The sequence below is a fragment of the Acipenser ruthenus genome, chromosome 11, assembly GCF_902713425.1.
Source record: "Acipenser ruthenus chromosome 11, fAciRut3.2 maternal haplotype, whole genome shotgun sequence".
Lineage (NCBI taxonomy): Eukaryota > Metazoa > Chordata > Actinopteri > Acipenseriformes > Acipenseridae > Acipenser > Acipenser ruthenus.
Genome location: NC_081199.1, coordinates 42,239,255 through 42,251,674, shown reverse-complemented (window position 1 = coordinate 42,251,674; position 12,420 = coordinate 42,239,255). Strand labels below are relative to the sequence as shown.

The 12,420-nt window shown below is 39.1% G+C and overlaps 1 protein-coding gene across 1 annotated transcript in view; it reads left to right on the top strand.

Moving 5' to 3' along the window:
- Window positions 1–477: 477 nt before the first annotated feature.
- LOC117427011 (receptor tyrosine-protein kinase erbB-4-like) overlaps window positions 478–12,420 on the top strand; it is a 278,434-nt gene continuing 266,491 nt past the window's right edge. The window contains exon 1 of the mRNA XM_059034039.1: window positions 478–805. Within this exon, the coding sequence (XP_058890022.1) occupies window positions 730–805 (76 nt within the window). The 5' untranslated portion in view covers window positions 478–729. The remainder of the gene's footprint in view (window positions 806–12,420) is intronic.

Here is a 12,420-nt window from a genome sequence, read left to right as displayed (position 1 = left end):
AATATATACATTTGCCCTAAACCAAAAGTATGACAAATAAATAAATAAATAAATAAATAAATAAGTAAATAAATAAATAAATAAATAAATGCTAAATTATTTCTACAGCAATAAAGGCAGTAGCAGCTGGGGTGCAATTGATTATAGGCGCTAAATAATTGTGGGTAAAGTGTTCATATTACAAATCTCGGTGACTCTGTTTCAATAGAAAATAAACGAGCGCAATGGGGTCCCGCAGACTTATGCTCGCAGACCACTGGTGCTTCACCTGAGCCGCACCGTCCTGTGACAGGTGTTTCCAAGGCAAGACAGCCAAGATTTTTTGGCAACTATAATAACCAATCAGGAGGAGAGGGGGCGGAGTAAAGGCGGTACCAGAATGTGACAGCGATCCCTCCAGCGAATCCGCTGGCAGGTGGTAGGAGAGAACCCGACAGTGGGGGAGTGGCTGAGACTGGCAGTGCATTTGCTGCGTGCTGAACTCCGGCAGAGAGTAATGGAATGAGTTTACCCGTGCAATCAGAGCAAGCGAAGGATCGCACGTTGGGAACTATCTAACAACTGCAGCTACTACGACTGTATAAACTCCAGCACTCTGTAAAACCAAGGGGGACAAAAACAAAATCAAAACACACACAAGGAGGAGCAATAACAGGTTGACATACGCACACTTTCCCTCAGAAAAAGGATATGTTCCTGGACATAAAATAAAAAGGAATAAAGCCCAAAATGAAGCTAACCACTCTGTGCTATTTCGGCTTTCTCCTGAACACCGTGGCCATACAGCTGAGCACCTCACAATCAGGTGGGTGGCAGTTACGACTGCTGTTGTTATTTTGTTTGCTAGTTTTATTTTGTTTGTACATAAACTTTACCGAGGCTTCGCTACGCCGCTGCATTATTAGCTCGTTGGAGTTGTGTTTGCGGTTGCACTCGTAGGTATAATAATGATAGCCGGTTGTCACGGCTCTTATTCTCCTCGGAGGGACTATTGCTGCTTATACATTTGCTGCATTTTGCTTGTTCATTTCATGGCTGTTGATTGTTTTTTTAAGTTCTTTCTTGTCATATAGAATGCATGAGGCTAGAACTTCAAATGTCTTGGCAAATAATATAAATAAGAACGAAACAGTGTAAAACAGTGCCGTGTTAAAATGCTGTGAAACTACCATGCTTTCTCTAGAGAACTATTTACTAGTACATTATATGCAACCAAATAAGCCGTATTCAATAAATCGAAGGGGTACAGCAGACGCCGCGGCTCTTGGCTGTGATTGTGTTTCTGTATCGAGATTATTTGATCAACACTTACTATTTTCTGTTTTAGAAAAAAACGAACAAACAAACAAAAAAAAAACATAAATAGCTTTGCTGTCAACACGTACACAGAATGCCACTGTTGTTGCATTGTATAAGAACGGTACAATCAACGCGTATTACACGTATGCTCCTGGGTAAAAAGTCCAGGACTGTGAAACTCGGGTTCCCTGGCTCATTATTGGTGTTGCTGTTGTGTCCACAGCACCTGACTGTCGATTTCAGACTAGTTGATAGAATGTGTTTTGTACCTGCGGTGTTGACAGCGTTTTGTTTTGGGAATTAGAAACTGAAGCGTATGTTCTAGATCTTACCAAAGCAACTTTATCTCTGCATTTCAATGCACAGCAGTCACCCCTGCTTGCCTGAGCCTGCTGGCTTACTTAGCCGGGTTTATATCAAGCATCCCGTTATTATTATTATTATTATTATTATTATTATTATTATTATTATTATTATTATTATTGACCAGCTTGTTTATTATTATTATTATTATTATTATTATTATTATTATTATTATTATTATTATTATTATTATTATTATTATTATTGTTAATAGTAGTAATAGTCGTAGTAGTAGTAGTAGTAGTAGTATTAGCAGTCAGTATTTAAATAACAATTTTGCAACTTCTGTATTATTGTTGATACACACACGCGCGCGCGCATTGACTTTAAATATAACATTTTCAACAATCAATAACTGCACTGTGTGTGTGTGTGTGTGTGTGTGTGTGTGTGTGTGTGTGTGTGTGTGTTGTTTAAGAAATGGAAAGCTTACAAACAGATGAAACTATAGGTGCTGTATACCTGGGTGCTCATTTGTTGTCTATATGTTAAGTATGTATACAGCAGCGATAACTGTAGACTAGCTAAAACCGCCCCCTTTAGAATAATTTGTACTGATTTTACCCCAGAGAGTATTGCCATTTATAAGCAGTACTATAGTGTTATCAACATATATCTCTGTCACTTGTGCAGATAAATATATTATCGTTTACTTAACCGCCAATCATCGCAAATTCCAGTTAGGTATAATACGGTAGCGTTTGTTCTGCTTGCTCGCTGGATTACAGTACGGTGTGTCCGCTTCAGATCAACCTATTGAGAATAGAAACAATCAAACACTTGCTTTATACATTACGCGAAAGTCTTGCTTGCATGGAAGAATGCTCCCTTTCCAAGCCGCGACAGGAGGAGCCACGCAGCAGCGGGGGAGCGCTGCCAAATGTAAATTGGAAGCAGCCCGCTGGTGTTATTATGAGCCTTGTGTTTGTATTACTGTGTCGATTAGGCATGTTGACTAGCAATGAAAAACAGTTGAGGCTGGCATGTATGTTTTAGTGGAGAGGAGTTGATACGAGTCGTCTCAGTGTGAACCGCAAGCGTTGTATCCGTGATTGCATTCTGCAGCCGGCCAGACTTAGCTTCCAGTCTCACCAGTGGATGGTAGCCAGAATCTGGACAGCGTTACGGCTGCATATATATATATATATATATATATATATCATCATCATAGCTTAGCTTTTATCTAATTACGGGTGTTGCATTTGATTGCATCAGTGTTAAGTGACACGTTAAAAAGGGATGACGATTCGATTTCCTAATTATCAACAGAATCCCTGGCCGAACTGATGCCGCGAGCCAAGCGGTGGCCTGCTCTGTGCATAACTGTCCTAACACTATGAAATAACATGAGGCTTATCATTGCTACGTCTTCGGTATATTTTATTTGAAATCTAAAATTGATATTTGGATAATGTAATTACGTTAGGATTTCCAAATAACGATGTTGTTGTTGTTATTATTATTATTATTATTATTATTATTATTATTATTATTATTATTATTATTATTAAAATGACAACAACAATTCTCTCAGAAACTGTATTTGATAGTTATTAAGTATGCGGTTTTATAGTTCTCCCTTATCAGCCATCAAACCCGCCTATGCAAACATTGAATACTGCACATAAGTTTGCACCTAAGTTTGGGTTTTAGGATTTCTTGTACGGTACCTACTGCGCTAACTCACATAAATGCACCCACAAGCACAGGGCGTGTGTTTACCTTATCAGCACATTTCTAAAGGTACATTGCTGTACAGGTGAACTGAAGCACCTATTGTTCACTGTGTTTGGGGCTGCCTGCGCTGCAGATGCACACACGCACAGTATTGGTATATGAAATGCATTAACGGGCTATACCTGTTTTTCGTCGCCGTCTTGAAAGGGCAGCCGTCTAATTAATTGCCACTATAAAGTTGCTGGTACTTTTTGCATGGGCTAATCAATCAACGCAGAATCATCAGCATGGTTCTTGCTTCGCGCCTGGATGTCAATAGCCTATACTATAATTAGTATTTGTTTTATTATTGTGATCATTATTACGGAAATACAGTATACACAGTTTACAATATATATATATATATATATATATATATATATATATATTTTCAATTTTATACCTCATAAAAAAGAATGAATGCAACGCTATTGGATGGGCAATACACTGAATTTAAATACGTTAAATTGTGGAATGTGTCATTCATCTGCAACATTATTCTATAGTGTTTTTTTTTTAATTATTATTATTATTATTATTATTATTATTATTATTATTATTATTATTATTATTATTATTCCTTGAGATAAAAATCTAAGATAATAAAACCATGATCCCGGTAACCACACACTTTCCTGCATATTAATATTTTATTGGTCAATCTACAGGAAGGGACCACCATTTGTTTTGACCTTGTTACAGTCTCACTAAAACGTGTATATTTCTCAGAGCATCAATTATTAAAGACGAGTCGCACAGTGACTATTATTATGACATGTGAACTAATTATTAACCAAATATAGAAAACTTGCCACTTTAAAAAGGCACGAGATGAGAAAAACAGTAACACTGTACAAACCAGCTAGAACACGTGAATAAAGTGATACAGTGTGCAATCGCAGAATGCTTTTTTGTTACATAATTATCAGACTAAAACGAATGTATTTACTCTCCTGTAAATATATTTCTCGCCTCCTGTAAAGATAGGACTGTCTGCTGTCTGTACATTTCCTCTACACCGGTATATGTTCAATATGTGGGCAGTATAGAACAGCATACCGATTGTATGATTATAGTAAGCTTTATTTGCTAAATTATCTTATGGGCAAACAGTTATGCTAACTCGTAAAAAATGAATCTGATAACAAGGCTGAAAGCAAACAGTGTAACTTTACATAGCGACCCAACTCATCGCTCAGTGTACAGCTGCAAACTCTGGAGACAGCGAGAGTAAAACGAGGCTCACTGGTTTAGCGTGTTTATTATTATTATTATTATTATTATTATTATTATTATTATTATTATTATTATTATTATTATTGTTGTTGTTGTTGTTGTTGTTGTTGCTGTTGTTGTTTCTTCTTGGAAATCCTAACCCTGATTGAAACAGATTAATTCTTAAGAGGAGGTATTTATAATTATTAGTTTTTTAAAAAAATGAACTGTTCAGTCACTTTTTCCCGAGCTTAAAATTAACCTTGAAATATCCAAAAAGTACACATTTGTATTTGAACATTGTGTCCCAAACGAACCCGCTGTGTGAGGTCTTGTCATTGTTCGCGGTAAAGCAAGTCAATGACCGGAGCCGTAGCACCTCCATGCCAAACAGCAAACGGACAGAAGGGGGTTGCGTACATGGACAAATGAGAAATGAACTGTGGGGAAGTTAACCGAGGAGTTAACCGAGGCTGCCATGGGGCGACATGATTTTGAGTCAGTTGCTTTTAGGTTAAACAAATTGAGAGAGAGAGAGAGAGAGAGAGAGAGAGAGAGAGAGAGAGAGAGAGAGAGAGAGAGAGAGAGAGAGAGACGCTTTTAGTTCAGGCAGTCAAAGCGGAATATTTGAGATGCTAATTTTTTTAACAATCTGAGCACAGCACTTCATGTAGAGTCATATGTGACCAGAGTAGAAATTAAGATGTGTCTCCCTTAGACGTGTTATTTTTTGTAAGCGGTAAGTACTTTTTTTTTTACATTTTTTTTAAATTTTTGCCAATATCACATGCATAGCAGTAACACAGGTCAAATCAACGGACCAGGCTTTAAGTAGCTGATACCCCGGCGCGAATGACTGCTGTTTAATTTCCAAAACGGTTCCTGTTAAATTTCCAAAACGGTTCCCTTGTTAGAAACAGTGATACGAGTGCACAGCACCGTAAGCAGCCCTGCTGGTCCTGCGCTGGGTGTTCGTTTTAGAAGAAATATTGAACGTTAAGGGATTGGTTTGTCCAGGAAATAAAGCACGAGCGACACCAGACCAAAAGGGCTGCCTTTAGTGCTATCCTGGCCCAAAAGTCTGGCAATATGCAAGCAGTGGCAGGCATTGTGAACCTACAGGCATACTCCTCACCAAGGAGTTACAGCCATCATCCCCACGTACAGCACACACGTCACACAGCAGCTCCCTATTGCACGTGCTATTATTGAGGGGTGGGGTTAACTCTTTATATTTGGTCCCCAAGTGACACCGTTATGCAAAATTCCCCGACTGTGAGTAAAGATTAATTAGAGAATGGGTTTCAGCTATAATGTTGTTTGCAGAGACCCTGGCAGGTGTATCTGTTGTGGTACTGTTTCAAATGTGTTCTTTCCACAGGACATTATCGGGAACTATTGCAACAGCCGTTTGCTGTATAAAGCATTGTTGGACTGTGCAGTGTGAGTGTGAAGACCAGGCTGGCTCACTATGGATACTATTCGGTTCCTTTGTTGTGAACGCACTTCTTGCAGGGCTGCACAATAAGAGCCAAGTGATGTGTGCACGCTTTGGAGCTGCAGTTTAATATCATAACACATAGAGCGCATTTCTATATTACCTGAAGTGCATCAAAACCTGCAGCTCAATATCTCCATCTTATTCGCTTACTATGAGTTCTAACTACACTTGAGTTTGTTTCTCCAGTTTAATGGACTTGCATTCTATTCACTTGTCACACCCTATTATTATTATTATTATTATTATTATTATTATTATTATTATTATTATTATTATTATTTATTTATTTATTTATTTATTTATTTATTTATTTATTTATTTATTTATTAGCAGACACCCTTATCCAGGGCGACTTACAATTGTTACAAGATATCACATTATTTTTACATACAATTCCCCATTTATACAGTTGGGTTTTTACTGGAGCAATCTAGGTAAAGTACCTTGCTCAAGGGTACAGCAGCAGTGTCCCCCACCTGGGATGGAACCCACGACCCTCCAGTCAAGAGTCCAGAGCCCTAAACACTACTCCACACTGCTGCCCTTCTCTTATGGTATGTGCTGGGCTCCCAGTGAATGTGCTTTTCTACGGCTCCCTGTCTGTGCTTGGCTATGCATTGCTTTTGAAACCTTTTACCAGGAGTGAGTTCTATGAAACATTGTAGGTAGGGATCCTGTTTTTCATTCTGTCTTTATTTTTAGACATTTGTTTTAATTGAACAGTTCTTTCTGGGATTGCCCTGGTATTGTTTTGAGGCATCATAAGGAATACTCTGTAACAACACAGATGGGATTCACAGTGCACACTGTACCCTCATTGCAACGTACTGTAAACATACCATGGGGGTAAGTGTACGTGAAATAAGAAATAGTCACTGGTGTTCTTTAAGTTCTATAGAATCACAACGGTATGATTCTTTGAGGGGTTTGAGGGATGATTCTTTAAGGGGTTTGAGGGATTAGTTAAAACTTTAAATTAAAACCCTAGATCTCTGACCCAAAGGCTTCAGGAAACTCCATGTAAACTCCAATGCAAACAGCTAAAAAGGCATTTCAGCCTCTAAAGTGTTTCCCCCTTCAAGGGAGAAAGTCTCTGCAGGTTACAGAGGCAACTTCATGTTGCTTTGCAGTAATCTCCAGTTTCAGAGTGAAGATATTTATGTGTGTGTGTTTGTGTATGTGTCTCTGTTGTCATAGAGCTAAATAGGTTGCTAACCATTTGTTTTGAGTTTGGGAAGAGAGAAAGAAAGAAAGAAAGAAATAAGGAAAGAAAGAAAAATAAAACTTATTTGTTTCCTTGTAGGCTGCAATAATTAAAATCTGTTTAAAAAACACACTCACAAAAAAAGCTTGGAGTTCTGTGACACTGGTGATTAGTATAAAGTGGCCAACTAACTCACTTACGAAATAAAATGAGTGTAATTACACCACCTCACTAATCACACCCAGAAATCGAATTTCTCTCTTCTTACTGTGTGTGCTGATTAACACAGTTCTTCAAGGCTTAATCTCGTTGAGTGTTTACAAACTTGTTTTACTCTCTTCTGCATAATGCAATAATAAAAATAAATAAATAAATAAATAAAACAAAAGCAATGTGATTGAAATCCATACGTCAAATTATTCTACGCACTGTGTATGGTTCTGCTAGCACTTCCAAAGGGGTCCAAACTGACACTGTCTTGCTCACGAGTAGATTCTTTATAATGTGTTAATTTAGATGAATTCCTTACAGTGTGTTGAAAGTGTTGCCCTTAGTCAAGACCATAACTATTGCTTGCTGTTTATGGGTTAATGGAAAGCTTGGCTTCAGTCCCAATATACTGTGTGCACTGCAAAGGAGTCGCCCAGTTTAACCCTAATCCAAAGGCTCAGCAGGAGGTATTGTGCTAAAGAAGTGTTTAACAAACCAAGTCCATAAGCATCCCTCCGTTCTGATTTACTACGCAGTGTATGTTCAGAAAGTACCATTTAACTGCCAGGGTGAGGGTTAACTAAGCTAATATTTTACAGTAGACACACAATATAATACAAGCACATTTTTTACTAAGTTGGGATGAAGCTGAGCGTTGTTCTTGGTGTGTATTCTACTTCATGAGAAGAATAGCAGGCATTGACTACATGGGAAGTCTCTTTGCCAAGCCCAGTCATTTTTTTAAAGTTACTCATTCTTAGCTCGGCAGGAATTCCTTTCCTGCTTCAAGTGCTGCAGGACTGACAGCATCTTTAAACAGCCGCTTGGAAAAGCAATAACCCGTCCTCTAATCCTCCTGTCTGCCGTACTTTCTTTTGAAGCAACTCTGCGAGCAAAGTGAAAGGCTGGAGGATTTCTTTTCAGCGAGTGGAGGGTTTGCGTTTTGTGTCGCTTGTAATGCCTTCTCCGAGAGACAAACATCCCGGCATCTGGCTTTCGATGAGACAGTGCAAATGTATGCGGCTCTCTGGCAAGGTGTAACAGAGGCTCCATTCATCTACCCATCCTGTTATCTGTTTGTTTGCACAGAGTATGTGTTTATTTAAAGCATAGCTCCCCAAAAGTTTTTTGGGCCATGTGCACGCATGTGTAGTATTTCTAATAAGTTCAAAGACACAGTCATTTCTCTCTCCCTTAACCCTTTAAAATAAAAATTATGCTAGCTTTCTTATGTTTGCAATGAGGTGCACAAAACAGGGTTTAAAATGTACTGACAGGTTGGATCTGGTCATCCAAATGGTCAGTTTCCTTGTGATGCATGAGTCACTCTCAGATGTATTTTAAGAAGAAGCCGTTTGAACAACCTCTCAATTCCTTGTATATCTTCAGGGGTCAGGCTTCTTGTCCAGTTCGTGTTGCTTCTGTTCAGTGTGTGGTCATCCATTAAACACTTGACAGTGCTAGATTTAGACACATTGAGACCTCTCTTAAATGAAATGATAGCAAGGAGAGCAATGCATGTACCTATGGCACATAGTTATAGAAATGATCTTAATCAAATATGCCGCTTGCTTAAATCTACAGAGAAGATGTGCTGTTCTCCACCCTCACAGCGTGTTGCTGTGTGTTATTTTTTGGTTTGTTTGTCCTGGAACAGATTGTCTCTGTGTTGTATCTGCAGTATTTGAGTCATTTGCAACCCAACACCACCTGCCCCAGGCTCTCGGTAAAAACGAGGCATTATGTGTGTTTGCTTTTTGTTTGTTCTAAAGCGAAAGAAACAAGCACACTAAGTAACACACATATCCAGCTGGAGGTTGCAGAGAAGCAGCCTAATTGGATCGAAGTGTTGGCACCGTTTCTACAAGGGATTGGATTGGGTTCATCCTTAATTACAATTCATTGGAAGGGTTTGCAGCCCTGCTCGTCAGTCAGCTTCTCGTTTTAAACAGAGGGATGTTTCTTCTTGTGAGTTTGTTTGATGCAAATGCCTTGTGCTTACAGAAGAATGCAGGCACCTGGTATGAATGTATTCTTCTTACTGTCTCTGTGCCTTTAATTGGTCTATGTGGGTGTTGTTTTGTACATTTTTAGACTTTCAGCCTAAAAATGTACTCAAACAGTTTTGTTTCATAACAGAACGTCTCCCCAAACTAAGCCATACTGGAATGAATAATCTCACATAATCAAGGGAATAATAATAATAATAATAATAATAATAATAATAATAATAATAATAATAATAATCACTAGAAATTCAGCAATATTTGTTATTGCCATTTTTATATAGTGAGAGACTTGAACATTGAAGGACACATCTAGCTTTCAAATGTCCTCATTGATTGTTATTTTTAAATCTGACCCTGTGCTGCTGAATCACAGTGAATCAGGGTGAGCGCTCCCCTGTCTGCAGAGTTATACCTGCTTGTGAGATATTAAACCATTGATCCCCATTGTGGCTCTCAGCCGCCCCCACACAGAACCGCCAGCCAAGGCCACTTCCCTCCAGCAGGAGCCCTGCTTATTTTTTATCAGCTTCGGGGATCTAGCATGTGTGATATCAATACATTTTTAAACTGGCTTATTGTAAGCTTCCTCTGGGGACCCATCACACTGAACCCCAGGATGGGAAACTCAGACCTTTCCATTCCCGTAGATCAGCGGGTAGCATTCTCTGAGCCTTAAATACAATGGAGAAAAGAGAGTTTCTGTTAGAACTCAGTTTGTGAAACAGCTGCTCTAATCAATAATGATAATAATAATAATAATAATAATAATAATAATAATAATAATAATAATAATAATAATAATAATGCATTCTCATAGGGAAGAGCAGTATATTTATGGAAAATATATGTTTTTATTTGTGAATTCGGTACACCTGCTGCAGTAAGTTAGCTTGCTCAGATGTGATGTGAGCATTCTTGGAAACACAATATAACTGTGTTGATTTTTTGTTGAAGTACTGCTGCCTGAAACTGGAGGAATAGACTAACAATGGAACGGCACAATTCTATAGAGTGAGCCCTGGCTGAACAGACTGTGCTTCATTGAAATGAGCAGACAGGACGGATTCTACAACACAGGAGCAGCTGCTCGGTGTCGCCGCATTCCCCAATCTGATTGACAAGAACAATTTAATAACAGAGTGAAATCCAGAGTTTAGAATAATATACATAGCTGTTACTGTTTGGTGCTTTCAACAGCTTTCCTGTATTATAAAAAGAATGGATTGCAGTAACTGAGAAGAGACAGGCTGCTTTACACACAGGTGCAGGCACTGTACCATTTAAGGAATTCATTACGAGATAATTGCAGGATTGTTAATCCATATTACCAAAGAACAGTGGAAAATGAGATGAAACATTTGCAATAATCTAAAGAAATCTATGGCTGAATGGTGATCAGTTTGTAAGTATTGTTCTGGGTTTGTTGTGTACTCACAGTGCTTCTCTATGTTCCACTCTGGAATATCCCATATAGACTATACAGGGAAAGTCAAAACACAGAACCACCTGCCATAGCCTCAACACAGCACTGATGGATAAAGGGTTCATTTTGCTGGTGTACCCCGACGAACCCTAGAAGTTTATAAGGTTGGTAAAGCAGACTCATTCACTGAAGTGTCTGTCTTTAAGACATTGCAGAAAGGTTGATATGATTTATCATACATTTAATACCCGGTGCTTGAACATCAGCTGTAAAAATGGAAATGTGTTATTTTTAAATTGTAATGTGTGCGGATTATGAATGAGATGAGCGGTAGTGTTTTAAAACATGATTCCTTCTCCGCAGACATACTGTAGGCAGTTATCACGGCAGGAAGGATGTAGCTGTCCCTTTTCATTTACTTTACCCGTGCACGCAGTAAAGAAAAAACAAATAAAGCATAATATTAACGATAGACTGAAAACTGCTTAATAGAATCAGTGGTTACTGTAATCCCTTTTGGATTCACAGCTTTTTTTTTGTAAGGAATTTTAAGAAAAACTTACCACTTTAAGTGTTCAAAATAAAGTTTTCTTTACCTTCTAAAAATGTTCTGCTCTAAATGTCCCTTGCCTATGTTGTCTGCTGTAGCTAGTGCCATCCAGGTTTCATTACCAGTACGGTTGGTCTGTTTTTCCCACCGTGGCTGCTGGTATGGTCTGAGACACAGAGGTCACCTGACCCCTGTAACCGGGGGCTTACTGACTCAGCTCTAACCCCTCAGGCCTTCGTACGTCCAGCTGTTCAGTTCTGTTACCTGAAACCGCTATAATCTAAACTGATATGTGCACAGGTATTCGGGGTAGGCAATATGAATAATATGCTAATTTCATCCAAGTTGCACTGAGGATCGAAGTACAATCAGGGCAATCTGACGCTCCCCTGTGGATACATGGTATTCAGCTGACCTTAACCTTGCTGTCCCTTTTAGAAAAGTTTACTTTTACTGCAGTAAAAGCACAGCAAAGAAAAGTAAAGTCTCAAACCTTAAACCTGCACCCAGCTTCGAACAGGCCCCCTAGTGTAAGCTAATGGAATTACAAGAAGGATTGGGCCACATGTGCTTTTAACATGCACTGACTAGAGCCCCTTTCACACTGGCACTCCTACTCAGGTTCTGGCTACCCGGGTCACAATCCTGTGTAGTCTGAAACACTGTACCTGTGTTGCACCTGGGTTGACCTCATGATGTGGTTCAACACGCTTTGACCCGGGTCGAGCAAGACACGCGTACGTGTGCGCGTGCGCGTGCGTGTGTGTGTGTGCGTGCGTGCGTGTGCGTGTGTGTGTCTGTCTGTTTGCACTTGTTCACCTTGCATCCAAGCAGAAATAACAAAGTTCTTTTTCCCTGGCTTGGAGAAGAAGGAGAAGGCACTCGACCTTGGCTTGCAGTCATTTTCACACCAGCTTGGAGCTAAAGTTT